The sequence below is a fragment of the Sarcophilus harrisii genome, chromosome 5 (assembly GCF_902635505.1).
Source record: "Sarcophilus harrisii chromosome 5, mSarHar1.11, whole genome shotgun sequence".
NCBI lineage: Eukaryota > Metazoa > Chordata > Mammalia > Dasyuromorphia > Dasyuridae > Sarcophilus > Sarcophilus harrisii.
Window position 1 is genome coordinate 90,903,047 of NC_045430.1, and position 26,297 is coordinate 90,929,343.

The 26,297-nt window shown below is 45.6% G+C and overlaps 2 protein-coding genes and 1 non-coding gene across 3 annotated transcripts in view; 2 read left to right on the plus strand and 1 right to left on the minus strand.

The window, feature by feature from the left end:
* Positions 1–19,623, plus strand: part of FIGNL2 (fidgetin like 2) — a 48,576-nt gene extending 28,953 nt beyond the window's left edge. Inside the window, exon 2 of the mRNA XM_031937851.1 lies at positions 15,543–19,623. Within this exon, the coding sequence (XP_031793711.1) occupies positions 15,554–17,581 (2,028 nt within the window). The 5' untranslated portion in view covers positions 15,543–15,553 and the 3' untranslated portion in view covers positions 17,582–19,623. The remainder of the gene's footprint in view (positions 1–15,542) is intronic.
* Positions 13,791–13,897, minus strand: LOC111721208. Its single transcript, XR_002770526.1, has one exon. It is a non-coding gene; the product is annotated as a U6 spliceosomal RNA (small nuclear RNA).
* Positions 19,624–24,621: 4,998 nt separating the features above from the next.
* On the plus strand, positions 24,622–25,473 carry LOC116419519 (transmembrane and death domain protein 1-like). The gene has a single exon (XM_031940188.1). The coding sequence runs from the start codon at positions 24,622–24,624 to the stop codon at positions 25,471–25,473; it is 852 nt and encodes a 283-aa protein (XP_031796048.1).
* Positions 25,474–26,297: the final 824 nt, after the last annotated feature.

Below are 26,297 nucleotides of genomic sequence, written 5' to 3' on the forward strand. Positions count from 1 at the left end.
GACTTACTCAGAATCACACAGCTAGTGAGTTTCTGAGGCAAGGTTTGAAAATGAGTTTTCTTGACTTCAGACCTAGCATTCTATTTACTGCACCTCCTAACCTGCCCCTATTAATTGGTACTCTACGGAAAATACCAGTAAAATATTCTGAATGTTTCAGAAATTTGTTTCTAAGTTTGCTACTGAGTGTTTTCCCAGTGACACTGTGTTTCATGGGGATAATTAGTTTCCTGGGCTTATACATAAGACCTACTTAAATCATAAGGGAGCAGATCTTTCTTTGATCCTTCTCAGATGTCTTGTCCTGGTATGGGAGTGATTCTGGGCTCTCTAAAGCCATGGAAGCACGGGCTGGAAAGGTACTGACCCAGGCAGGCCATTTCAAGGGCCACCCTAGTTAAATTTGGTGAGACCCATTTTAACAGTAACCATAGTGATGATTCCCTTTGACATGGCCACTCTTGGAGCCATTTCTACTCAGTTATGGAGGGCTTGCAAACTGCCTCAAAAGAAGGCATGCAGAATGGAAGATGTGCAAAGCTTGGAGTGGAATACTAATAGTACCATTCAGATTTTAGGTCCTAAGACTCCCAGGTCATGTGGCACAGGAGGGAAAAAGTCCCTGGGTCAGCTTCCTTGTGTACCTCTTCTTTAGCACTTATTCTTCCTTCTATTCTTAACCCACTGATAATTTGAAACCACACCCCCACGGGTTACAGCAGTGACTAACATTGAGCTATAAACAAAAGTTTGACTAAATCATAATAAATAAGGGTTGGTAAATCTCGTGCCAGCCACCACGGTCATACGATTAACCCAAATTAACAGAAGAACTGCATAAAGGGTGTTTAAGCATACCCTTGTGTACCTCTTTCTTAGCACTTATTCTTCCTTCTATTCTTAATCCACTGATAATTTGAAACCTGTTGCTGTAAGTTTTTTTTTCTTTTTTCTTTCTTTCTTTCTTTCTTTCTTTTTTTTTTTTTGTTTTTTTTTGTTTTTTTCCTCTCTCACTCTCTCTTCAAGCATCCATGGGAAGGAGGTCCATATATTGGGGATGGGATAGCATTAAAGAATGGAGATTCAGACGTGGATTGTCTGATGCCAAATCCAACTGTCCTATTTCTTTCACAATTTGGGGTTGAGGCTAGGAGTATTAACCCCATTTTACAGATGAGAAGCAATGTTAGGTGTCCTACCTAAAGATCATGTAGCTACTAGGAGGGAGAGCTTTTGGGATCCTAAGCTTTAGGACTGGAAGGAACCTTTGAAGATTATCTGGTCTAATCTCATTTATGAAGGTCCCTTGCCGAGGCCCCACAGGCAGAGCCAAGGATGTGAACCCAGGCCCCCTGACCCCCGTTTCTAGTGCCCCCTTTCTATTTAGGGTATTTCTAAATCAGAATGTGAAGCCTGTTTACAGGGGACTCCTTTGCGTGGGTGGGGAGCGGAGGAAGCGGCTTAGTGTCCACTGGAGGCAAGATGCACACCGGCTAAGGCTGCCCCCTGTAACGGGGGTCTGGGGAGGGGTCCAGCGAGGGGCTCGGGCTGCTGGGCCAGGCTTTCGGAGAGGAGAGGTGCTGGGTGGTGGCGAAGGACTAAGAAGAGGAAGGACAGAGAGGGCCAACGAGGGGGAGGGGAAGCCGCAGGGGGGCTGCAGAGCTCGGCCTGAAAGGACCACCGCTGGAAAAACCATTTGCTGTTCAAATGAGGTCGGAGCTGGAGCCGGGAGCCGGAGTCGGCTTGGAAGCCCCAGGGGCGCCACAAACGAGCTGTCACTCAGCGAGGGAGCAGAACAAAGGGTGCCGGGGCTCTGGTCCTGAAAGAAGGCCAGATTGCAAGGGGAGGGGGCGGAGGGAGGTGGAGAGCCGGCCCCTGCCCGCCCTCCGCCCCTAGCCACTCCTCTGCCTGCCCACTGGCAGATGCCCGGGCTGGGGGATGGATGTGGATGTGTGCCTGTGCATGCGTGCGGGGGTTTGTGTTTGTTGGCCGGCGTGGAGACCAGAATGAGGGGCGGCCGCTTGAGGGGCGGGGCGGGGCGGGGGCAAGGGAGGAGGAGTCGGCTTGTTCATTTGTTCTGTGTCGTCCAGCCTTCCTATAGAGGTCGATAGCTGGGTGATGTTGGAGGGAGGACGGGGTTGGGAGATAGGCCCTCACCCCTCCAAGACCCCCGGGCATAATAGATGGGCCATTAGTCTCTATTTCTGGAAGCTGCTTTATCAGTGATTCATTGTTTTAATTAGAAATTAAGTGTCCCTGGAATTGCTTATCTTTAGCCCCTATCCTGAGGGGGGAACGAAAAGAGGCTGAGGTTGGGGAGATGAATAAATTCTCTTCCCCCTTTTTAATTTAAAAAGGGCCTCCCTCCCTTCTTCCCTTTCTCCCTTCTCCTTCTCCCACCCTCCCTCCGCCTCTTGCTTTGTTAGTTGTGGGTTGAGTGGTTCAAAAGTGCTAATTCCCTCCCTTGGGATTGAACTGGGCATTGGGACTTTCTCTTGAGCTGGTTCGTGATTGGCCCAAACCCTTACAATGCTCCAGGGGCTGGTGGCAGCTGGGAGGCAGCGGGGTGGGGGAGACTAGAAGAACATTCGTTCCTGTCCCGGTCTCCTCTCCCCCTCCTCCCAGGCACCCCCTCTCCTCCACCTGCCTGGGCCACTGGGCAGAGACAAAGAGGCTCAGTCCAGGCCCCAAGAATGAGGGAGTCCCTGTCCCTTCCTTCCCTTTCTTTCTCTTCCCCTCCTCCCACCTCCATCCACTCACTGTACAGATAAACCTGCCTTTTTGAATGGAGATTGTAAAATTGTATCTCTACTAGCTAACCCTAGTGTTCTGGAACAGGGGGCTGGACAGCCTGGGTAGCCCTCTGTGATTCCTGTACTGTATTTTCTCCAGAAAATTTTCTCAGTTGCTCTTTCTTTCCCTTTGCTGTTCCTGGAATATAGTGAGTATGGTGGGAAAGAGTAAAAGCTGAGAAGTGGGTGGGAGGGAGGGAGGGAAATGGGTCAATCCTTAGCCTAGCCTATACTTCTCCCTAACAAACTATTCACCTTCTCTCACTGAAGAATTCTTGAATGGGCCAGGCCCCTTGCTCCTTTCTGAATGGAAGCAGGGAGGAAAGATGGGCCATAGATTATAGAAGCTAGATGCACAAATCTATTCAGTACCAAAAGCCTCACCAGGTGACCATTTTATGGCCCTAACATAGAGGCAAAGGATACTAATGGATGTCATTGACTCTCACTAAAATTAAAGGTAAAAGATGATGCAGTATGCTAGATATTAGGAAGATCTGACTTGCCAGGATAGGTGGCTAGGAATATTTGTAGACTGATCATCTGTAGAGATGTGTTGAAACTATGATTGGCCAGGATTGTCCCTCAAAACCCCAAATGAGCAGGAGCCACTTTTGGGGGAGTGTTGAAACTCAGTCTAGTTTTCTCCTTCATAGGTGACAATTTAGAGGGAATATTTGATCTAGACACATAGAATGAAGGGGAATCATAGACCAACAGATGGAGAAACTGAGACCCAAAGAAGACAATGGGGCTCATAAATTTAGAACTGGAATGGATCTTGAAGATTACTGAGATGACTAAGACCCTTAATAAAGTAAGTGATTTGCTCAAAGTAACTCAGATATAAGTGACAGAGAACCTAGACCCTCTAGGGGGGAGTTAGACCCTCTAACTCCAAATCTGGTATTCTTCTAAATGGACCTGTGTCAGACCTGTGTTAGAGAATTAGATTAGAATTCAGGTTTTTCAAACTTTTAATTCACTACATCATGGTATTAGCCAAATAATTATAACATGATATGTAGGAATTATTTTTTTAATGTGCATTTTTTTGGGGGGGATTATTCACTGTAGAAGAACAGGCTAGTTTTTCTGGCAGAGTTGAGTATGAATTGAGATTGGGAACAAATAGTATTCTGCTCCTCTGTTCCAGATTAGCCTGGGAGCCTGGGGAAATCATCATACCCCTTCCATATTTGAAGAGTTCTGGCCTGGGCAGCTTCTTCCTGCTGAAGGAAGCTGCCCATTTTCCCCACCCTTCTTCTTTGGTTTTTATTGCTGTATTTTATTTTTGCACTGCATAGATTTCTTCTTGTAGCAGCATTACCTCTTCTTTTCCTAGAGAGTCATCCCATATAACAAGATATTTTTTTAAGGGAAAAAAAAAACCAAAACATTGAGCAAAACTAATTAATACATGGAAAAAAATTGTATGCCCTGTTCTGTACCTGTGGACCCCCACCCTCCATTTCTATAAAAGAGTAATATGGAGATGTCTTTCCCCGTCTCTTCTTTGGGGCCAAGCTTATTCTGTGCCATTCTGCAGCATTAATAGTCATTTGTTCTGTAGTTATTCTTTCTTTTCCCATTGTTGCCATTGTCATGTTTTTCCCCTTGGCTCTGCTTGCTTTACTTTGTGTCAGGTCATGAAGCCTTCCTGATGTTAGTATTCTATTACATTCTTTTGCCACCATTTGTCCATACCTGCCCCCATCTACTTGAGACTACTCAGTTACAGGCTAACAGATGGACACAGCTCAGCTGTGGCCCTGACCGAGGGGACGGAGAAGGGACTTCTCCATTGCTTAGAAGCACCCCCTCACATACAGTCCAGATGGAGGCAGTTTTGGGGTCAGACGGCTCTCATGTTGACCTCCTGCTGTTTGGCTTTTGACATACGAGCAGCCGGAGCTGCTTCTCTCCCTGATGTGGGAGAGGAGAGAGGGCAGGTCAAGTGGGCCCCACTGTCCACGAGGAAACAGGATCGGACTCATAGTGATGTTTTTACCATGTGTAGAGATCAGGGATTTGATGGGAATTCCATCCCTTCCCTTTGTCAGTATCATGAGGGGAGGGGAGACAGGTGGAAGGGAGGAACAGGGGGCAGAAGGAATTGGCAGATGGACTAATAAGCACAAATGAGGTGTGGCCCAGTGAGGCAGCTCTGTGGCAGAGTGGGGGGAATTAGGAAGCCCTGAATTCAAATGCTGCCTCAGATATTCAGCTTCTTGGAGCCTCAATTTCCCTATCTATAAAATACATACAATGATAACACTGTCTCATTGGATTGTTGCCTAGTTTTCTTGGGGAAGAAGTGGGTAATGAGTAGGAGGTTAGGGGATCTGTCATCCATATCAGTGTTAATAAGTCTACATTTCTATTTGAACCACAAACTTTCCTCATCCCAAGAACTCCTTCCTTAAACCCTGCATATTTAAAGGTAACACATACAAGGGGCAGAGGTGGTGTCTCCTGGTAATGGAGCTTCCACTCCTCTGGTGCCCAGGTACTTTCCCCCAAGCAGCCATTTGTAAACCTTTCCTTTTTTCTTAGTTCCTGCTCTGCTCCTTCTCACTTTCCCTATTCTGCTTCACTTGTTCCTCTTTCATTTTTAAAAAATTCTCAATCATATTTTATTTTTCCAAATACATGTAAAAATAGTTTTCAACATTCATTTTTGTGAGACTTTGTGTTCCAAATTTTTCTCTCCCTCTTATATCCATCCCTCCCCAAGACAGCAAGAAATCTTACATAGGATAAATATGTGCAATCCTTTTAAACATATTTCCATATTTGTCATGTTGCAAAAAAATTTAAAATCAGACTAAAAGGGGGAAAAACATGAGAAAAAAAAAGCAAACAAACAAAAAAGTACACCTGCTTTTCTTGTAGAACTCTTCCTCCACTGAGTCCCTTCATTCTATCATCTCTGCTCTTCACTCACCACTCAAAATGTTATTGTCATCCTCAGAACTGGTATTGATAAGTTGGCAAAATCCTTGAAGAATATATATCACTAATTTCATCTTCCCTCAAACCCCGACATAGTTCCTATTTTCCCTATTCTATAGTTGAGGAAATAGAGACCAATAGAAATTCACCTAAGGTCACACAACTAGAATGTTTCTGAGGTTACATTTGGACTCAGATCTTTCTCACCTCAGTTCCAGCACCCTATCTAACATATCATCTAGCTCCTTTGATTTGATTATTACAGGGCTCTGCCAGGCTACACCTAATTCTTTCTTTTTCTCTCTGTATACATGTAGTTTTGAATGTCTTTTTTTTTAATTAAAATTTTTAAAACATTCTTTTAATTTTAATTTTTCAAGGTTTACTTTTAGTAGAGGCTTTGCTATTTCTATGAATTTTAAGGGCCTTAGCCATAATTTGAGTTATTTGTGTCAAGGTTTGCTTTTATAGTTTTTTGATTTTCATTTTTTTCTCCCTCTTCCCTTCCCCATTCCCTCCCTCCCCCGAAGAAGGCAAGCATATAATATAGGTTATACATGTGCAATCCTAAATTCATATCTTTAATCTCCCTGAGGATCCTATTGGGATCCTCAGTGCTTGGGTCTCTTTTTACTTCCTTGGGGTCTCTCCCCATTCCTCTTTGCTTTGATAGTCATTTGCCATAGGATAGGATGGGGAGAAGGGGACAGGGTAGTTTGTTCAGTATAGGAGAGAATGGACTGATAAGTGTATATAGGCCACTTTTACACGCCTAACTCAGTAGGCTACTGAGAAGCAGAGATTTTGTGGTCTGATGAGAGATGACTGAGACCTTGTGCTGTAGGGGAAAGACTTGAGCTTGGAGACAAGGGTCCTGAATTTGACTTCCACCTTGCACGTTTCTAGTTACAGGAATATGTGCAAAGAATCCCTCAGTTTCCTCTTCTGAAGAACATTCAGTTTGGACTTGAACCTTTAGGTTCCTTTCCAGCTCCAAAGTCTGTGAGTTGGAAGAGAAGACAAGGATGAAATAAATGATTTAGTATGGTCAGGCGGGAGAGATCACCGGAGGCAGTGGGATTTGGACAAGGCCTTGAAGATTGGGTTGAGATTTCTATAGACTCTGAGAAAGAGGGAGAAAATTCATGTCCCATGGGGAAAATAGCATGAGCGGAGGCCAGAGAGGCAAATGGCTTCAGCCCATTCATCTGGTCAGACTGGACATGAGGGAGGAAGGATTATTTGCCTCGTAGCATTATTTCCTGGTCCCAGAGGGGCCATAAAGACCTGTGGTGTCAGTTGACTTTCACAGATGGTGAAACTAGGGCACTGAGAAATTATACAATTTGCCCAAAGGTACATAGCTATTCACCCATAAAACAATAAGCAGAACTGACCAGCTGACTCCTCTCACTTTGAACTGTTTGCCCCTAACTCAGTAGCAAGATCACCACACATCCTCCCCTTTAAGCTCCATCCCCCTTTCCTTCAGTTCAAGGTCCCCAAAGACCCAGAAGTCTACCCCTAAGCGAGAGGGTGGACATCAGAAACAGACCCATTTCATGGATTGAAAAGGGATGAAGGACAATTTTAGTTAGGGGCAAAGGCCTCATTGTTCCAGATTGGCTACCTCACTTGATCTTCCATCTGAAATTGAACTCTTATTTCATAGAATCATGATTCCCCCAAATTGGAAGGGACCCTCGGGGACCATCTAGACTAATTTTCCTCCCTTATGCAGTAATCCTTTTGGCATCAACCTTGACACAGTTATTCAGTCTCTGGTTAAATAGGCAACCTCATTTAATTTTTGGACAGTTCTCATTGTTAGGAACTTCTTCCTCATATTGAGCCAAAATTTATCCCTCTTTAATTGCCCCCTATTGCTTCTAGTCTTATCTGCTAGGATCAAAGACCTCAGGATCTGAAGAAGTGTACCTTTTTCCAAGGCAAACATCGCTAGTTCTTCATCCATTCATTTTGATTCCTCTTTCCTCACCCTACCTGTGTACCTCTGGTTAGAGGAAGAGCATCCAGTTGGGACAGAGGCCTTTGGGATCTCTAACCTACACCTGCTATATTAAACAAAGCAAATCACTTCTTTTGTTCCTTGGCCTTTTCACTTTGCAAAATGAAAGCCTCCTAGTTTCCCTTCATTCTAGAAGAGTACAGTGGGATACTGAAGCGAAATATTATGGCATTAATTCTTATGACCAGAGTTTCACAGAAATCAGACTGTGAATCTAAGGGAAATAAGGTTGGAGATTTGATAGAGACCAGGAATGGGTTATATAAAAAACAGTCAGCATCTTACTGACCATTCCCTCTAACCTTCTCTATGTGGGTCTTACAGATGTAAGCCGCAGACCTTAATCCTTTTTAAAAATATGGTATCATGACATCTCTATTGTATGTAACTATTTTAAGTATATGTAGAATTTAACTTGGTAGTTCCAACATTGTCCTTGTTTTTGTCCCTTTCTGAATTAAATTCTTCTGTGTATTTTAAAATACTTTATTGATTTTTTTCTTTTTTTTTTAAGGGTATATGTGGCACTATGTCCCTCCCCTGACTTTCTATCATAACTCTTCACTCTTCCTAAATAAGAAATCCACACATTGGCCATGCTGGACGTGTATGTTGCATTCTGCCCTGTCTGTCCCTCACTTCTCAGGCAAGAGATGGGAAGGAAGCATGATTCACTATCATTTTCTGGAGCTGTGATTGGTCATTGCATTGTTAAGAATTCCTAGAACTTTTACTGTCATTTTCCTTTATGATAGCAGTCATTGCAGAAATTCTTCTTTTGGTTCTGTTCCTCAGTCACTCATGTCGTTCAGTAGTACACTGTTACATTCATTTGCTGTAATTTGGTCAGCCATTGTCTTATTAATAGACATCCACTTGATTTTGGTTCTTTATGATAAAAAAAATGTTGCAATAAGTATTTTTATACAGATGGGTCATTTCCCTCTTTCTTTAATCCCTTGGGATTATGTGTCTGCACACTTCAGTGACTTTTGGTGATATTCTTGAATGGTTGGATCAATTCACAACTTCACTAACAATGCATATGTGTGTCTGTCCTCCCTCACCCCTTTTGAGACACTGGAATTTTCTGTACTGGATGGTAAAAGGGGAGAGGAAGGGTCCCCATTCTAAGATGGGAGCAAGGTAAAAGGGTTAACTAGGGGTGACCTGGTGGGGGGAGGTCAATGTTAATTCGGCAGACTTTTCCCCATTCCCTATTCTCATGTCCTTTTCCCTCTTTTTCAATCAATCAATTAATAAGCATTAATTAAGTGCCTACTATATGCCAAAGACTGCTAAATACTAGAGATACAAAGGCAAAAGTAACCTCTCCCCTTTCCCTTCCCCCCATCCATCTCTTTTTTTCTTTTTTTGCCCTTTCTGTCGTATGCTTCTTATCCTCTCCTTTTTGAGAACCTTTTTCTCTTCCTCGTGGCCTCTTTTATTCCCTTTTTGAAGTAACTGAGTGAAGGGTTGGCATTTGAAGAGGAAGTGGGATAGGGAAATGACTTCTCTACCAGTTCTGCCCAGTGAGCTAGCTCCCTCCAACCCCCAATTCTAAGCAGTTGACAAAAAGGCTTCCATAAAAGGCATGTCAGGGCTGTAGTGAATAGATTAATGAGATTTCCATTGGGAGACAGAGGACAATAGGATCCATCCCTCCCAAGGCCCCCTTTGTCCCAGCCTGAGATATTGGGGAGGGGAGCTATGGTGGGTATAGAATCTTTTAAATTTTTTCTTTTTTATTATGAACTTAATTTCAGAAAACATGAACATTTTAGCATTAGGGAAAAAAAGCAGCTGGCATATGAAATTTTGAACTTATAATATGCACTGTTTGAGCTTTTCCTCTCGATGTCAGAGGTTTTTATTCTTTGTGTCATGGATCTCTTTGACCATCTGGTGAAACCTAGGGACCTTTCTCAGAATCATTTTTAAATAATTCAAGGTAATGCTAAATTTTAAGTAGAGGTGATTGAAAAAACAATATAAGTTTTTTCTATCCAAATTCATAGACCCCCTAAAATTTACCCTAGGTTAAAAACTCCCACTTCCCACACAACTTGGTTTTTTTTTTCCCTCCCAAATCAGAATTTAACACAGTAGTTAACAGAGAGGGAAAGTCCGTCTATTAAGTTAGAGATTTAGCAATATGATCTAGAACAGAGAGTTTTAGAGGTTTGGGATTATTTTTAGGATAATCTCGGTGATAATTCATTCTATGACTTTGGACAAGGTATTTCATTTCTCTGAACCTCAATATTCTCATCTGAAAAATGAGCGCTGAGTCAGATATTTCACAATGGCTCATGTTTGTAATAACATTGTTGGGAAGGAAGTGCTGGAAAGAGTATGAACCCATTTGACAGATGAACAAATTGGCCCAAGGAGGCTAGGGGATTGCACAGCATAGAGAGTGCTGGGGACCTTTTCTGATTCAAGTCTCTAGTTTATATTCACTGAGTCTTCCAAATAAGCCAAGAGTTGGTATAACGTTTGAATGGGGCAGGCTGGGATTGTCTCTGGCAAGACCAAGTTAGTATTAGCCAATTCTCTCCTGATAAACTCTCCTGTGGTAGAATAAGGAAGAAGTCATTCATTCATTCATTCATTCAATCCGGGAAGGAGGGCAAAGCAGGAGGGGAGGAACAAACATCATAGCAGCCATCTCGGGGATGTTGTTTTACACTAAAATACGTAAGACTTGGTCCCTGACTGTGAGACAAAAGGCTGATGGCATTTTGGGGGGCTAATACTCTGGAAGTTTTTCAGCTTCAGGTTTCTTCCTTATATATCCTACTAAGTAGAAAAAGCCTTGGAACCTAAAACCTTTAATTCTCATATAGCAAGTTTCTTTGTGTTCAGCAAGAGAACCTTTTTTCTCTTCCCTATGTCTTTTATTTCTTTCTTGAAGAGAATATTCAACTATTTTTTTTAATATTCAAAACTTTATCTTTAAAAACAGATGTTTTAGTGAAAAACTCAGAAAACTAGTTTTATTTACCTTGTAGACAACCCCCTTTTTTTTTTTTTTTTGTTTTGTTTTTTGTTTTTTGTTTTTTGTTAACTATATGTAACCAGAGTGTTTGGCAGGGTTTGTATATTTAAAATAGAAGGTAAAAATGAAAGCCCAGCCCTTACCTATCTTTGTAATATTTTCATGTCAACACCTCCCAGACCACACTTTTGTCCTCTTATCTGGATGTGCTGTATACTATCTTTACTCCATTGAACATATTTCCTGGGGTAAACAGAGCACTAGACCTTCAAGAAGACCTGAGTTCAAATCCAACCGCAGATAATCACAAGTTGTGTGACCCTGGGCAAGTTTGCTATTTGACTTACAGCTAAAATGTTCCATGTGTATTGTCTCCTTCTATTAGAATGGGAGCTGCCCATGAGCAAAGGCTGACTTAGTTTTCTGTTTGAATCTCTGGCATCTAGAGAGAATTTTACATGTAGTAGACACAAAGAATTTTTTTAAGGTATTCCCTCATCTGGCAATAGAAAGTCATTGCTAAAAATAAATAGCAGAGGCCTAAGCACAGATTCCTAGAGTATGCCATTGACCTTCTTCCCAAATAGAGATGAATATTAAGTAGTTAAGCTAGAATTTGAACTCATCTCAACTGTAAATCTAGTGCTCTTTCCATTAAGCTATTATATTTTTAAAACATGATTATTTTGGAAAGGGAGGGAGTAAGTGACTTGCCTAGGGTCACATAGCTAGTGTATCTGAGGTGGGATTTGAACTCAGGTCCTACTGGCTCCAGGGCTGGTGCTCTCTCCACTGTGCCATCTAGCTACCTCTCAAGACATCATTTTTATTGAACATTGGTAAGACTCATTTTTACATTATTACAAATGCTTTACAGTAAAAAAAAAAATCAACTTTAAGAATGGAGTATTTTCCTGAATTATGATAGTACAGTTTAAGCAAAAAATATAGTATCTAAATATGGTATCTTCAAGTATTGAAGCAGAATATTTGTTCTTACTTCATATGACATTTTTTAAAAAATTAATTGATTTAAAATTTTTTTGTATTTAGTATTTTATTTCCTCTCACCCTCATAGAGAAGGCAAGCAATAGATATAGATTATGCATAAGTAGTCATAAAATTCGTTTTTAGAAATTTTGAGTTCCAAATTCCAGCCCTCTTTTCATCTTAATGCAGTATCTTAAAGGAGTAAGACCATTGGGTATGTTGTGTATCTGTTTAATAATTTAGAGATTTTTCCAAATACATGCAAAGATAGTTTTCAACATTCACCTTTGCAAAACCTTGTACTCCAAAAATTTCTGCTTATCAAGACAACAAATAATCCAATATAGATTAAACATGTGCAATTCTTATAAACATATTTCCATATTTGCCATGCTACACAAGAAAAATCAGATCAAAAAAGGAAAAACCACAAGAATGAAAAAACTACACAACAACAACAAGAAAGGTGAAAATAGTATGCTTTGATCCATATTCAGTCTTTATAATTCTTTCTCTGGATATGGCATGGTGTTTTCCATCTCAAGTCTATTGGAATGTTTTGAATCACTTCGATTCTAATTCATTCTCTTCTGATAGGATGAAGTATGATACAAGGATCTGTGCCTACCAGAAAACCTTGAGGATAAGGGGCCAATTGTCAGGAACCACTTACCCAAGATTCACAGTATGCTTGTTTGTAAATGAATTCATTGGATTTGAAACTTCAAGATAATATAGTCCAAACCTTTTATTTTATAGTTAAAGTAAGGGTTCAGAGAAAGAGGAGAGACAGAATTCTCCACTTCTATGGGGCATGTATCCACTCAGGTAGAAAGGGAAACTCAGAAATTAAATTCTGAAGGCCAAATGAGAAACAATTCCTATGAGGAGTAAAAAAGGGAGTTTTCTAAAGAGACTGATTGATATAGTCACTGAGGGAATTAATTACTCAGTTTTTTAAAAGACATAGCAGGTAACTGTTTGTGATTCCATCCCCTCCTGTCTTCTCTAGTGGATTCCCCCCGCCCCAATCAGCTTTCTCCTCTTGCTAAACTTTAATCTTTCCCTATATCAAATAAGACAACATATTTAAAGTTCTTTGTAAAGTCTATATACATGTTAGCCAGTGTTGTTTTGTTACTGGTATTGCTGTTTTGTACTGATTCCTTTCCTGTGGCCCACAAATGACCCAAGTCTTCCTTATTATTAAAAAAAAAAAAAAAAACACACACACACACACAAAACACAAAAATCTTTACTAGATTCTCAAACTATTGTGCTATATTCCTTCTCCCCTTCTCTGCTGAACTCCTAGAAAAAGATATTTTCACTTGTCACCTCCACTTCCTCTCTTCTCATTTACTTCTCAACAAATCTGGCCTCTGACCTCATCACTCAACTGAACCTGCTCTCTCCAAAGTTACTAGTGATCTCTTAATTGCCAGATCCAATGGCCTTTTCTCAGTCCTCATCCTTCTTGACCTCTCTCTGCAGCCTTTGACACTATTGGCCACCCTCTTTCTCCTCCTAGCTACTTTCTCTTCTGAGTTTTCTGGACATTATTCTCTCCAGGTTCTTCTCTCTCTCTCTCCGACTGTTCCTTTTCAGTCTTCTTTGCTGACTAATTGCTATCCTGGTCGCTAAACATGGGGGAATCTCAAAGATGAGCTCTCTTTTTCTGTCTTTCCTCTCTCACTCTCTCTCTTCTTCTGTCTCTATCTCTGTCTGTCTCCCTCTGCCGCTCTGTCTTTCCGTCTGTATGTCTCTCTCTCACATCTGTTTGACTAATCTGTCTGTCTGACTGATCTATTTGTCTGCCTGGCTAATTTATTTATCTATTTGATCCATCTGATGTGTGTCCATCTGTCTAATCTATCTTTTTGTTTGTCTGCTTGCCTGCCTGCCTAATCTATGTTTTGCATATGTCTGTCTGTCTATCTGTTTAATCTATGTCTGTCTAATCTATCCATTTGTCTATCTGTCTAGTCTGCTTTTCTATTCGTTCACCCATCCATCTGTCTAGAAGGGATAGCACCTTTCCCAAATCTGCCTATTATCCTTGTTCAGGGTTCATGCTCATCTTTTCTGTATCATTTCAATGTTAATATATGTGTTGCCAAAATGAGCACACCTTCAAGCATTTAAAGGTCTGTTATAAGAAATACTGAATTGGGTCTGTTTTTACCAGAAGCATGCTGATGAAATGTTTAGCAAATGGCTCTCTGCACGTTTTTAAATTTAATCCACATCATTTACATTTTTTCCATCACTTTCTTAAATCTAGACAATCAACAAAAAAATAAATCAAGCCCCAAATTGCAGTGTTCCTGATTTCCAAGGTGTAAATGGTCACACTAAAAATGCCAAAGCCGGCTGGTAGGAACTGTCTCTAGCACCCCTTGATAGGGCCCTACTTGGGCAAGGTACTAGGAACAGTAGGTAGAACACTGAGGCTTGCTATTAGGAAAGCTTTCTAATCATGAGCACAGTTCTGAAATAGGTGCCTTTGGAGATGGTGAGTTCCCCATCAGTGAAGCTCTTCAGGCAGAAGCTGGGTGAGCATTTGTTGTATAGGTTGCAAAAGAGATTTTTTAGATCCTAGCGGGTTAAATGGTTTTGGTGGCATCTTGCAAATTTGACATTTTGTGATTCTGTGAAACCCAGGACCAAAAGAGTGAACAAGCTTGGCCAAAGTCATTCAGAGAAGATCTACCAGAATATGGAATCATTCCCCCCCCCCCCTTTTTCTTCCCTTTTTTTGGTTTTGTTTTGTTTTGCAAGGCAAGTGACCTGCCCAGGATCATACAGCTAGGAAGTGTTCAGTGTCAGAGACCAGATTTGAACTCTGGCTCCAGGACCAGTATTCTCTATCCATTCCACCGTCTAGCTGCTTCTCACAATATGGTTTTGAACCCATGTCCTCCGATGTCAAATCCATTGCTCTTTCCACGTGCATGGGTAGTGGCTTGTGCCTTGATATAGACATAGACATGTGTTTATATTTTTGAAAATAATGTTCTGGGTTTTATATATATATACCTGTGCATTGTTCATGGTCTAGAATTTAAAATGAGAAGGGATCTTGGGGATTTCCTAGTCCAGCCCTCTCATTTTTTTTTTTTTTTTAAGGAAGAAACTAGTTTCAGAACCGGGAGGTGATTTACAGCTTCCTAGTGGCGGGACAGGTGTAGATGGAGGAATTGACTCATAGCCAATAGGGTGCTTGTGTATGATGCTGTTAGAGGGATGCCCCAGGCTTCCCATATTGGCTTCTGGTGTTAATATGTATCTGTTACTCATGCGTGTGTGTTATAGTGGAAAGGGACCCAGGGGATCAGGGTTCCTATCAGCCTGGTCAAACTGACCCTCCAAAAAGGGGTGGCACACAGGATTTTTAAGCCTTCAGGAAACTCCTTTTCTCTCTACCTAAAATCTGTGGGATCTCAGAGGGATGTCCAGATTTAAGCCATAATATAGTAAATAGCTTAAAACCACACCAAACCAAACTTGGTAAGAGCCTCAAAGGTGAGTGGGGCTCCTAAAAAGGCAGTAGGGGCTTGAGGCTGATTATAAATTAACCCCTCCCCTCCTGGCTGAGCCCCTAGGATGTAACTGCTCTGGGGTCACAGAGGCTAGGGTCAGCAAATCTGACCCCCTGAGCGTGAAAGAGAGGACTTGGCAGCCGTCCTAGTCTGGTTGATGCCCTCACTGGCCTGGGCAGCCTTGGCAAGCCTGGGTCGGGATTTCACTGATCCCTTTCTTGTGTTTTCCCAGCTCTGTCGAAGATGCACTGGACACCAGAACATGCCCAGCCCCTCAACCAGTGGCCGGACCAGCACCTGGATGTCTCTTCCACCACTCCGTCGCCGGCCCACAAGCTGGAGCTGCCCGCTGCGGGCCGTCAGCGCTGCCATTATGCCTGGGCCCATGATGACATCTCCACGCTCACGGCCTCCAACCTCCTCAAGCGCTATGCCGAGAAGTACTCGGGCGTGCTCAGTGCTCCCTATGATAGGCCCGCCCTGGGGGGCTACGCAGAGGCCGCCTTCGGAGCCATCAACGGGGCCAAAGGAGAGGTGGACTCCTGGCCTGGGACACCCGGGACGGAGCCCCCATACCCCGTCACCTCCCTCCATGAGGGTCTTCCAGGAGCCAAGGCAGTCAGTGGGGGCGTGGGAGGGGGGCCGGGAGGCCTGGCAGGATCCCCTGTTTTAGCCGGGAATCTTCCTGAGCCTCTGTACACTGGCAATGCCTGTGGGGGCCCCTCTGGGGGGCCTGAGTATGGTCCAGGATATGGTGGGGGATACCTTGCCACTGGGTACTGTGGGCAAGCAAGTGCAGCCCTGCCCCCCCCACCCTCAGCGGGGCTCCTCCAGCCTCCCCCTCCCCCTGGCTACGGCCCTTCCAGCTCCCTGTACAACTACCCCTCAGGGGGCTACCCGGCTCAGCCTGGATTTGGGGGCCTCCCCCCACCCCCACCCCCCACCTCTTACCTTTCCTCGGGTCTGGCAGCACCCACACCTTTGCCCCCAGCAGCCCATGCCCCTCCCACGCCCGCAGCCTACAGTTTCCAGCCCCCCGCCCCGGGCAGCGAGCCAAGCATCTCACTGAAGCGCAAGGCCTTTGACGAAGGTGGGGAAGGCCGATACCACAAATGTGGCTATGAGCCCGCCAAACCCCCCATCCCTGACGGCCCCCCCTACCCTCCTTCAAACAACAATGGCGAATGCCAAGGCAACGGGTTCCCAGGGAAGCTGCCGGGGACCAGGGAGGAGGTGTCGGGAAAATATGGCGGTGGAGGGGCCCCCTCTCTCAAGGGGTTGGGCTCTCCAGCTTACACCCCGCACCCAGAGCCCTTTGAGAAGTTCCCCGAACGGGTGTCGGCGGAGCGAGGGCTGGTCCCAACCTCTCGGGGGGGCTTTGCTGTCCCCGGGGAGCCTCCCAAGGGTGTGGACCCTGTGGCTCTGGAGCTAGTGACCAGCAAGATGGTGGACTGCGGGCCCCCGGTGCAATGGGCCGACATCGCGGGACAGGGCCCCCTCAAGGCCGCCCTCGAAGAGGAGCTGGTGTGGCCCATGCTGAGGCCGGCCACGTACTCACGAGGGCCTTGCCCGCCCCGGACTCTGCTGCTTTTTGGCCCCCGGGGGGCAGGGAAGTCCCTTCTGGGCCGCTGCCTCTCCACCCAGCTGGGCTCCATGCTGCTGCGCTTGAGCGGGGCGGCCCTGGCCGCCCAGGGGGCCGGGGAGGGCGGGCGGCTGCTCCAAGCTGCCTTCTTCGCCGCCCGATGCCGTCCGCCCGCCGTGCTGGTCATCAGCGAGCTGGAAGCCCTTCTGCCTGCCCAGGATGAGGCCCCCGCTTCCGGAAGCCTGCAGGCGCAGCTCCTGGCTTACCTGGATGGGGGCGGTGGCTCTGGTGGGGAGGGGGTAGTGGTGGTGGGCACCACACCCCGCCCGGGGGCACTGGATGAGGCTGCCCGGAGGCGCTTTGCTCACCGCTTCTATGTGCCCCTCCCCGACGCAGCTGCCCGCGGGCAGATCCTCCAGCAGGCGCTGGCCCAGCAGGGGTGCGGGCTGAGTGAGGGGGAGCTCTCTGCTCTGGTGCGGGGCACCCAGGGATACTCGGGGGGCGAGCTGGTGCAGCTGTGCCAGCAGGCCGTGGCCAGAGCCGGGGCTGGGGGGGGGCTCCCGGGGCTGCCGCCCGCCCCCTCCTACAAAGACTTTGAGGCAGCCTTGGCCAAAGTGTGTCCCCAGGCATCCCCCAAGGAGCTGGACTTGTACGTAGAATGGGACAAGATGTATGGCACAGGACACTGAGGGGTGGGGGGGATGCCCCCAGCCCCCCTTAGCAGGGAGCGACGACTACTTTGGGATGTCTCTGTAACTGATATCAGGGAGGGGTCTGCGGTGGGGAGGGGGGGAGGGGGAATCCGTGTGAGCTGCTTCCTTCCGTGGTGAGGAGGATGCTTCGGCCCTGCCTGGACACCCAGGGAAGGCTCGATATACTCAGGTCTCTACTATTTATTACCCAGCCCTGGGCTAAGTGACCTCAGGTCCCAGGAGCCTTTCTTTCCATCTGTCCCTCTTTTTGTGGAGAGGATTGTCTTGTTCTCTCTTACCCCATCTCATCTCCATCTTTACTGGCCTCTCTCTTCTCTTCTTGTCTAGCTCTCTCCAGTTCCATCCATCTTTCTGTGTGTATTTCCCTCTATCTCGTTAACTGCCATCTCTTTCTATAGCTCCTCCTTCTTTTCTCGATATCTATTCATCTCTGACTTTCTGTCCCTAACAGATAGCCAGAGCAGTGTTCCTGAACAGCAGACAAAGGGGCCTGTAGCCTCTGTCTGTTGTTAAAGATCCCAGGAATGGAGAAATAATTCAATACTCTTTATTTCCCTCTCCTTCCTGGGACCGATACTCTGCTATCCCGGGCTGCCTTCCAGCCTGTGGGAGCCAAAAAAAATTTAAAAAAAAAAGCCAAATAATACCCCAAGTGAGGGATTTTTTTTTTTTTTGAGCGGGGGGAGTAGTGTGTTTCATATTCTAGACCTCCCTATTATTTTTGTAAGGTTTGTAGAAGTTGCTGTTTTCTGTCTTTTTTTTTTTTTAATGACTCAGGAAGAAACCCCAGAAAGAATGTCTTTGAATAAAGCTGCTCCCCTAGCTTCTCTATAGGGGCTGAGAGCAACTTCTCCCCAAAAAAGGGCTTAGGAAATGGGACTAGTATCAAAAACTCCTTGACTCTGGCCCTTCTCCCAACTCCCAGCTCTTTCTGGAAGAGAAGCTGAATGTATTTTTGGGGCTTCCTCTCCAAGTCTGAGGCCATAAGTATAAGGATTTGGGAGGGAGCTGCTGGATTTGGTTATTTAAGGCAGGGGATGTTCCTTAGCCCGGAATCCCCTCTATCTTGGATGTTCTCCTATCTCCCCCTCCCTATCTCTCTGCCTGTCTCCTGCTGGATTCTGTAGAAAAGTTGTGAGTTTTGAAAAAGCTATTTGAAAAAAATACAAAAAACCCAAATCCTACTATGCATCCTGCGATCTTCCCTATCCCAATTCCGAAGCTCTGCGTGCTGGTCATCTCCGGAGCTGGGAGAAGGAAGAGCTCTCATTGGTTTGGCAGGACTTCAAGGGGCTCTAACGAATGGAGGCTAGGAAGGGAAGATCCTCAAGTCATGCGTCTTGTCTACTGGGATTTAGGACCCCATCCATCACCGGGATGTAAATTTGTGCCAAGATGTCGCTGGAAGGTTTTTGGTTTTTAGTTGGTGGGAAGTGAGAGGCAGCAATGGTGCCAGTAGGAGCTCCTAACTCCTGGGCAAATAGTTCTCAGCATGACCTTAGAAAGGTTCAGGAAAGTTGAGTTTTCCAGAATTGGAATGGGAAGAGGATTGACGTCCTGGTTCTAATAATAAGGAAAACATCATCTGAGTGCCCTGAATTAGAGAGCTGATGGGAGGGAGGTGAAGTGAAATATATTTCTTCCTCCCTCCCTCTGCTCCCATTCATACCAGGGACGCCCAGTAGGTTTTCATTCTGTCATGGACACTTCTCCAGAGAACTGAGGCAAAACCAAAGGATCTTCCCCACTCTGCCCATCTCTCGAAGTACAGGGGATTCAGGGTGGGGAATAGATAGTCCCATAGGTGGATGTCTTCCTGTTGGCTTTGGGCTATTTGTACCAAAAACCTCCCTGGTCGTTTCCCCTTTCCCCCATCTCAGGCCTTTATCTCAGAAATTCAGATGCTTCTTTCTTTCCCACACATCCAGATGCCCAGGCCTCTTGTGCTGACTAACCCACGTGTGGCTGGGAACGAGGGAAGGTGTTTGTGCCTTGGTCTATGGAATGAGGAGTAGGGACAGTTATTAGCACCCAGTTTCAGATTTATTTCCTGATAACCTGTCTCTGCCACACCCTTATCTTCTCCCTTCCTTGTCTGCAGAGCCTCAATTACTTTTCCATTCCTGCCCCAAACTTACCCCCACTGACCTCCCCTCACCATCCTGGGTCCTCTGGATTCCCTGAGCTTTATGCCAGGATGAAGGATACTCTGACCGGGACCTCTCCTTTCTAAATGAAGCCAGTGATTCCCATGGTCCTCAAGGATCATCAAGCAACCCAAAATTAACCTAAGTCTATCCAGTTTGCTCTTGAAAGAAGGGGAAGGGAAGAGGCAAGGATTCTAGGACATGGTCTAGACCATCCAAGCTACAGGGCAAAGAGGAAGCATGATAAAGGTCCTTCAGCTCCCCCAATTCCCAGGCTAGGTTAGAAGCATTTAGGATGAAGCTGAGGGTTCTGGAGGGGATGCTTTGCCATCTCTGAGATCCTTCCTGGTGGGGTTGGGCCGATAGAAGCTCTGGACCATTTAGGATCTAGCTGCCCCAATCCTGTTCTTCATTCAGACTTGGCACAGTCTGTGGGACCCTGGGGATACTGTGCCCCCGGCCTTGCCCCAGTGAGTGTAGGAGAGGGAATCATCCCTCCTTAATTTCAGCTGTTCCCTTTCCTCCCCATGTCTCTGCCCCCACTCTTATTTCTAACCCTTTTGCCCTCCTTTATTCTTTTTTTCCTTCTCTATAAATCTAGCCCTGCCCCCAGGCTCCTTAGTAACTGCAGGACTAGTCATGTCAGAGGAAAAAAACTTTGGGAGGATCAGGGAAGAGAAGAGATTTGTAGGTTGCCACTCAGATTTTTTTTTTTTTTGGTGGAGGCCTGAGAGGGAATAAATCTATGTTCTGGAGAAGTGGATGGATAGCACTGATTTTACAGATTTCCCACAAAGACACTAGCCTCCAGGGAATTTACCTCTGATTTGCAGGCTTGGCTGTCTGGCAGAGATATGTTTATAGATCTCTCACTAACCACTCCCTCCCCTCCCAGGGGACTCAGGGATCCTTTCTTTTGCCAGATACTCCCCCCCCCCCCTTACATTATTGTATTTGCCACTGTTTACCTCCAGGTCCCCACTTTGCACATGGGGAAAGTTATCCCTTGCCCCCCTAGATCCCCCAGATGTCTCAAGTCTGCCCATCTATACAGTGGGGACATAGAGATTCACCTACCTCAAGGGGAATTGGGTGGGGAGGAGGGCTAAAACATCTTTAGGTGACAGTGTCGGGAGTAGAGTTGAAGATTTCAGGTTTTGGGTCCGGGGAGGTCTGGGAGGGTTTACCAAAGAATCCAGGGGCAGGGGGTCTGGACTGGTCCTTTTCTTCCTCCCCCCAGATTTTGTTGGGGGAGGAGGTGTGTAACTAACCATTTCTACCTCATTTTGCAATGTATTGTACATGGGCATATTTATCTCCTGTCTGACCCATGCTCTGGAGTTGTGGTCTGTCTACCTCAGAAAAGACTGTATTTTAAAGAAAAAAAATTGTATTACACAGTATTAAAGAGATGATGTGAGGTGCCAGTGGTTTTCTTGGGGAACCCACAAGGGCTGGATTGGGAGGAAGGCAGAAGTGACGGGAACACTGAACGGGGTATCTGGTGTAAGCAAAAATTGATTGGAAGCCTGACTGACTTGCCTTGGCATTAGTATTCTTGAAGGCTCCGAAAACAATTTAAAAGTTTTTGAATGTGACTCCAGAGATGAATCATTATGTTTCCACAAAGTGACATACATGTTCAGAGGCTCATTGTTGAACAGGCTTCAGGGTGATGCCATTTGGGGCCACAGAAAGTCCTGAAAGACCATTGATTGACTACATCATAAGATCTGTTATTAGTGGAAGTGTTATTGAGTCAAGTTTATGAAGATCCTTGAGCACCTGCTATATAATAAAAAATGATAATAGCTAGTATTTATAAAAGTGCTTTACATATATCATTTGATCCTCACAACAATTCTGAAATAAAGTGCTATTATCTCAGTTTTGCAGATGAGGAAATAAGTGGGCAGAGCTTACATGACTTGCTCATGATCACATAGTAAATGTTTGAGGCAGAATTTGAACACAGTTCTTCCCAATTACAGTTCCCCATTAAACTACCTAGTTGATATCAGTCAAACTTTTTATTAAGTACTTATTATATGCACATTAGCACTTCAGGTCCTTTTCTCCTGTAACTAGGGAAGCAATATTGGAGTTATTCAGGATAATTTTGCTCTTGGGCATATCCTTTATCCATATAAAATTTTAGTTTCTTTAGCTGTACATCGAGAGGACAGACTCTATACTTTCTCCCTTTCAGTCTATGGTTCCTAATGTAATATGAAATGTGCTAAATTATGTAGTCCAGCCTGTGAATTCAGGGCTGAGTTCTGAGGAGGAGGCTAATGAGAGCCAGAGTAGTTGTAGAGAGCTGCTTCTTGGAGGCGGTGGGAGGTAAACCTTTTAGGAGAAGTGGTATTTAAATAATAGTGAGAGAAGCAGGCCCGGTGTGGGGTCGTAGAATGTCAAAATTGGAAAGTACTTTAGCGATCAGGTCACATTACAGATAAGGAAACTGAGGCTCAGAGAGGTTTCAATTTGCTCAGTTTTTTTGCAATAACACATCCTGGATTAATATCAGTATCCCTTCCACTCCATCACAAGAAATCTTCACTATGCGTCTGTGAATCCTCTCCAGATCCATCTCTCCTTGTGGTTGTATGGATATTGAGTGGTTAAGGGTTTCTCCATGTGAACAGAGTTGTGTGAAGCTGTGCATAAAACTGCACACACAGGTGTGGATGTTTCTCTGGTATTTTCTATTGGGATCACTAGACCTGTCTGTCTTATTTTTTGGTACATTTGGGTGTGAAAGAGAGGTGGCCCTGTGCCTTATGTCTGTACATACTCACAGCCTCCATCCTCCCCATGGATGATGGTATCGCTCTTGATTCACCTCTTACACTGGGTAGACAGACCCTCCTCTCCCTCCGCCCACAATAGCCAGCTGATCTGAGCCTGCTAAGGGAAGTCCCTCTCTTTCCACATCTCTTCTCTTTTCTTCCCAGGGGAAGGAGGGAAGACAGGCTCACTTTTGTCCAGAGGCATTCACCAGCTCGGTCCTGAATGGGAGAGCCGGAGAGAAAAGGGAGGGAAGAAAAGGAGGAAGAGCAAAGGTCAAGGGGCTATACAGGCTGGATACTAAATTTGCACCTGAAAGGGATCTTAGGGATAATTTATTCCAAATCATTTATAGACATGGATGAAATTTTGTTTTTTTTCATTTTTGGAAAAGGGAGTATGCCTATTAAAAAGCTGAGTGGAGACTGCTGATTTATAAAGTGCTTTGAGATCCCATGGGACACCATTTGGTTGAATCCCATGCTATCCACAAGGCTGGAGTTGTCCAGCTTTGAACTGATGTAAGAATGTCCATAATTGGGGATAATGGGGAGAACTTTTATTTAAAAAACAAATAAACCCCAAATCAATTTTGAAGAATCAAGGATTCTGGGAAGGTCCTGCCTGATGCCCCAGGATGATAGATGTTGGGTAGAGCCAAATCTGTGGAACCCCAGCCTAAGACTGCACCCCTATGTTATATCCCGACTATGTCATCCATCTCACAGAGACCTCTTGGCTATCTCTCTTCTGTGGGGAAACTCTAATGAAAAGATGGGATGGGGCATATATAAGGCAACAATCTCAAAGGCCCAAAACCGTGGAAGTCAGGATAACTGAATTTTAGAGGAGCGGTTTTTGACAATTGACAAAATGATAAGTAATAGCTAGCATTTATAAAAATGCTAAATGCCATGTAAAGATGGGACAATCAGGGGAGGGAATTGAAACCTTTGTCTCAGAGTCCTTTCCTTACTACATCATGTAACTATGGAGGTCATAGGTAGTCATCTAAATGGAAGGCACAGCCTTGGGGAGATTGGCACACTTGTAAGTCTTTGTCCTCAAGAGGTTTTACCTAAGAGAAAGTCGGGTTATGACGGAATGAAATTTAGGAGACAGGCAGAAATCCCATCTTAGATACTTGTAGGCTGTGATCATGGGAAACTTTAGTTTATCTTTAAAATGGGTGTGATAATTTCCATACTATCTATTTCACTGGGTTTTTGTCAGGAAATTCTGTAAAAATGTATTGCCTATTGTTATAATAGGCAGAAATGATGATGGGAATCGTTTGTGTATCCAATAATTACTGACCCTGATCCCTGCCTGTAAGTGACTGGATATATAGGGACTGCAGAAGAAAGGCATTAGGAAAAATGACTTGATCCCATCTCTGCACAGAAACTTAATTCTTTTTGATATGCAGATGCCGTGGAATCTGACTCCTCCAATACTAAAAGGCAGGGGGAAAGACGGCTCCTTTATCTCTCTCCCCCTTCCAACACCCCCCTGGGGACTCATAAAAAAATCCAACTAAATTTCACTGTTATTAATGGAATGTGTCTCCAGGGTTCTGAGTGCGAGACCGGAAAGGGGGAATTGATTGAGAGTCCGGAGACTTGACTTAGTTCTGCCCTTAGATTCATTAAGCTTCCCCTCTCATGATGAGTTTCCTCATGGAAAGAATGAGGAAATGGGATTAAATTACATCCCAGGTCTCTTGTGGGGCTAATCTGTGAACTTCCAAGCTCCAGAGGTTCTATGTTTTGTTTGGGGGAAACATAAAGCCATGGGAGCAAGACGGGTGCAAGAAAATGGGATTGGCACAAAAATGATTACGTATAAAGTGCATTGAGATTTCAGGGGAACACTCCCAAAGGGTCCAAGAGTGTACCCAAACGTAGCCGTGGGCTGACGCTGAAAAGCTGTGAACAAGGATACTTTCTCCTTGTGAGAATGGGTGCGCGTCTCGAGGGGGCCCCCAGGACAGAAGCCCCCCTTCCCATTGGCCCTCCGGGTTCGAAGCCTCCTTCCCCCACTGTCCCTCGGGTTCCAGAGCGCTGGCCCGTTGGGGTCATGGCGGTGCGGAGATGGGCTCGAGCCGCGGGCTTGGCGTTAGTTTGGGGGCTGTGCGCTTGGACGCTGCGGCCGGCCGCGGCCGAGGATGCGATGGGCCCTCACATGGCTGTCCGTCTGGCGGAGATGCTGACCCCAGAGGAGTGCCAGCAGTTCCGAGCCCTCCTGGAGGCGCCCGAGCCGGACCCGGAGGCTGAGCTGGCGCGACTGTCGGAGGACCGGAGTCCGCCGGACGAAGAGTCCGGGGGAAGCCGGCGGCGGCGGCGGCGGCGGCGGCAGGAACCGGAGCAGGAGCCGCTGGACGCGGACAGCGACTGCCAGAAGGAGCTGGCCGGCTGGCTGGAGGCCAGGGCGCCGGCCCTGGCGTGGGACCGGACGGCGCGGGCGCTGCGGCGCTGCGGCCGCCCGGACGTGGCTCGGGAGCTGGCCAAGAGCCTGCACCAAGAAGCCACCCTGGAGCTGCGCAAATTCGCTCTCCCCTACCGGAAAGCGGCGGCGGCCCAGCCGTCCTCTGCGCCGCCCCTGCAGCCCCGCGCCGCGCCTTCTGACTGGGAAGCCCAGGACGTCTGGGATGCGCTGGAGCTGGTCGTGGAGAGGCTGCCCCAGGCCCCGTACCCACGCAGTTCCACTGCCTGGTGGGCCCGGCCCCTGGGTCTCGGCTTCCTCAGCGGCTTCGTGGGCGCCTTCGGCTTGGGGATACTGATCATCCTCCTCGCGCTGTGGATTTCCGGGGGTGATGGAGAGGGGAACCGGGACGGAGACTATGGCCCCGAGAACCCCAGCTTAGTCTCTGTGCCCCTCCTGAGGCCCAGCGGGTCCCACTGCCTGTGGGAAGTTAAAACTCTTTCTTAATAAGAGTCCTCATCATCTCTTAGGTGGCCCGGAGTTGAAGTGACACAGCCCTGGATTGTAAGAGCAAGGGACAAGATACTGCGGGAAAATTTTGGTTTTATGATTCTTAGTTTCCCAATCTTCAAAAGAGAGAAAAGTGTTTCCTAACCAGACACCAAATAGTGGTAGGAGATTTCAAACTTGGACAAATACAAAATAATCTCTCTCTCTCTCAACACACACACACACACACACACACACACACACAAATAGCACATGATGGTGTCTCAGAAATAAACCTCTCAAAAACAATACAAAAGATGTTTATTTGTTTATTTTAAAAAGGGGAGGGGGGTAGAGCATGGCTTTGAAAAGACTTCTGGCTGAGATACCTCATGTACTGTTAGATAGAACAGGTTATTTTCAATGATCACTGATAAATCATCTAGACCTCAATTCTTTCTCCTTACTCATGTGAGGATATAAGGAAGTAATAGTCATTTATTTCAGCTCTTGCCCCATCCCAGAAAAAGCACTTTCAAACGGGACTCAACAAATGTATAGAAACTTAAGTTGTTATAGGCCAAGTTCAGGGTCAAGCAGGAAATGGGAGCAGGGAGAGCAGAGGGGATCACACCAGGGTCCATTTCCCTCCCTCTAACCAGAAGGAATGAGGATGCTAGAGGTTTAGGGGGAAGGAGGGGAAGTATGGGATTTCTAAAACGGAAGTACCTATAGCTATGTGGACAAGGGTCATCTTGCGACAAGATAGTCTAGGGAATTAGTATTTTGGATAGGGAATGGATTTCATTGGATTGGGAACTAAGCTAGTGAGGAAATTCCCT

Excerpts from the sequence above, each read along its gene's own strand:
- LOC116419519 (XM_031940188.1), top strand. The coding sequence starts at position 24,622 with ATGGCGGTGCGGAGATGGGCTCGAGCCGCGGGCTTGGCGTTAGTTTGG.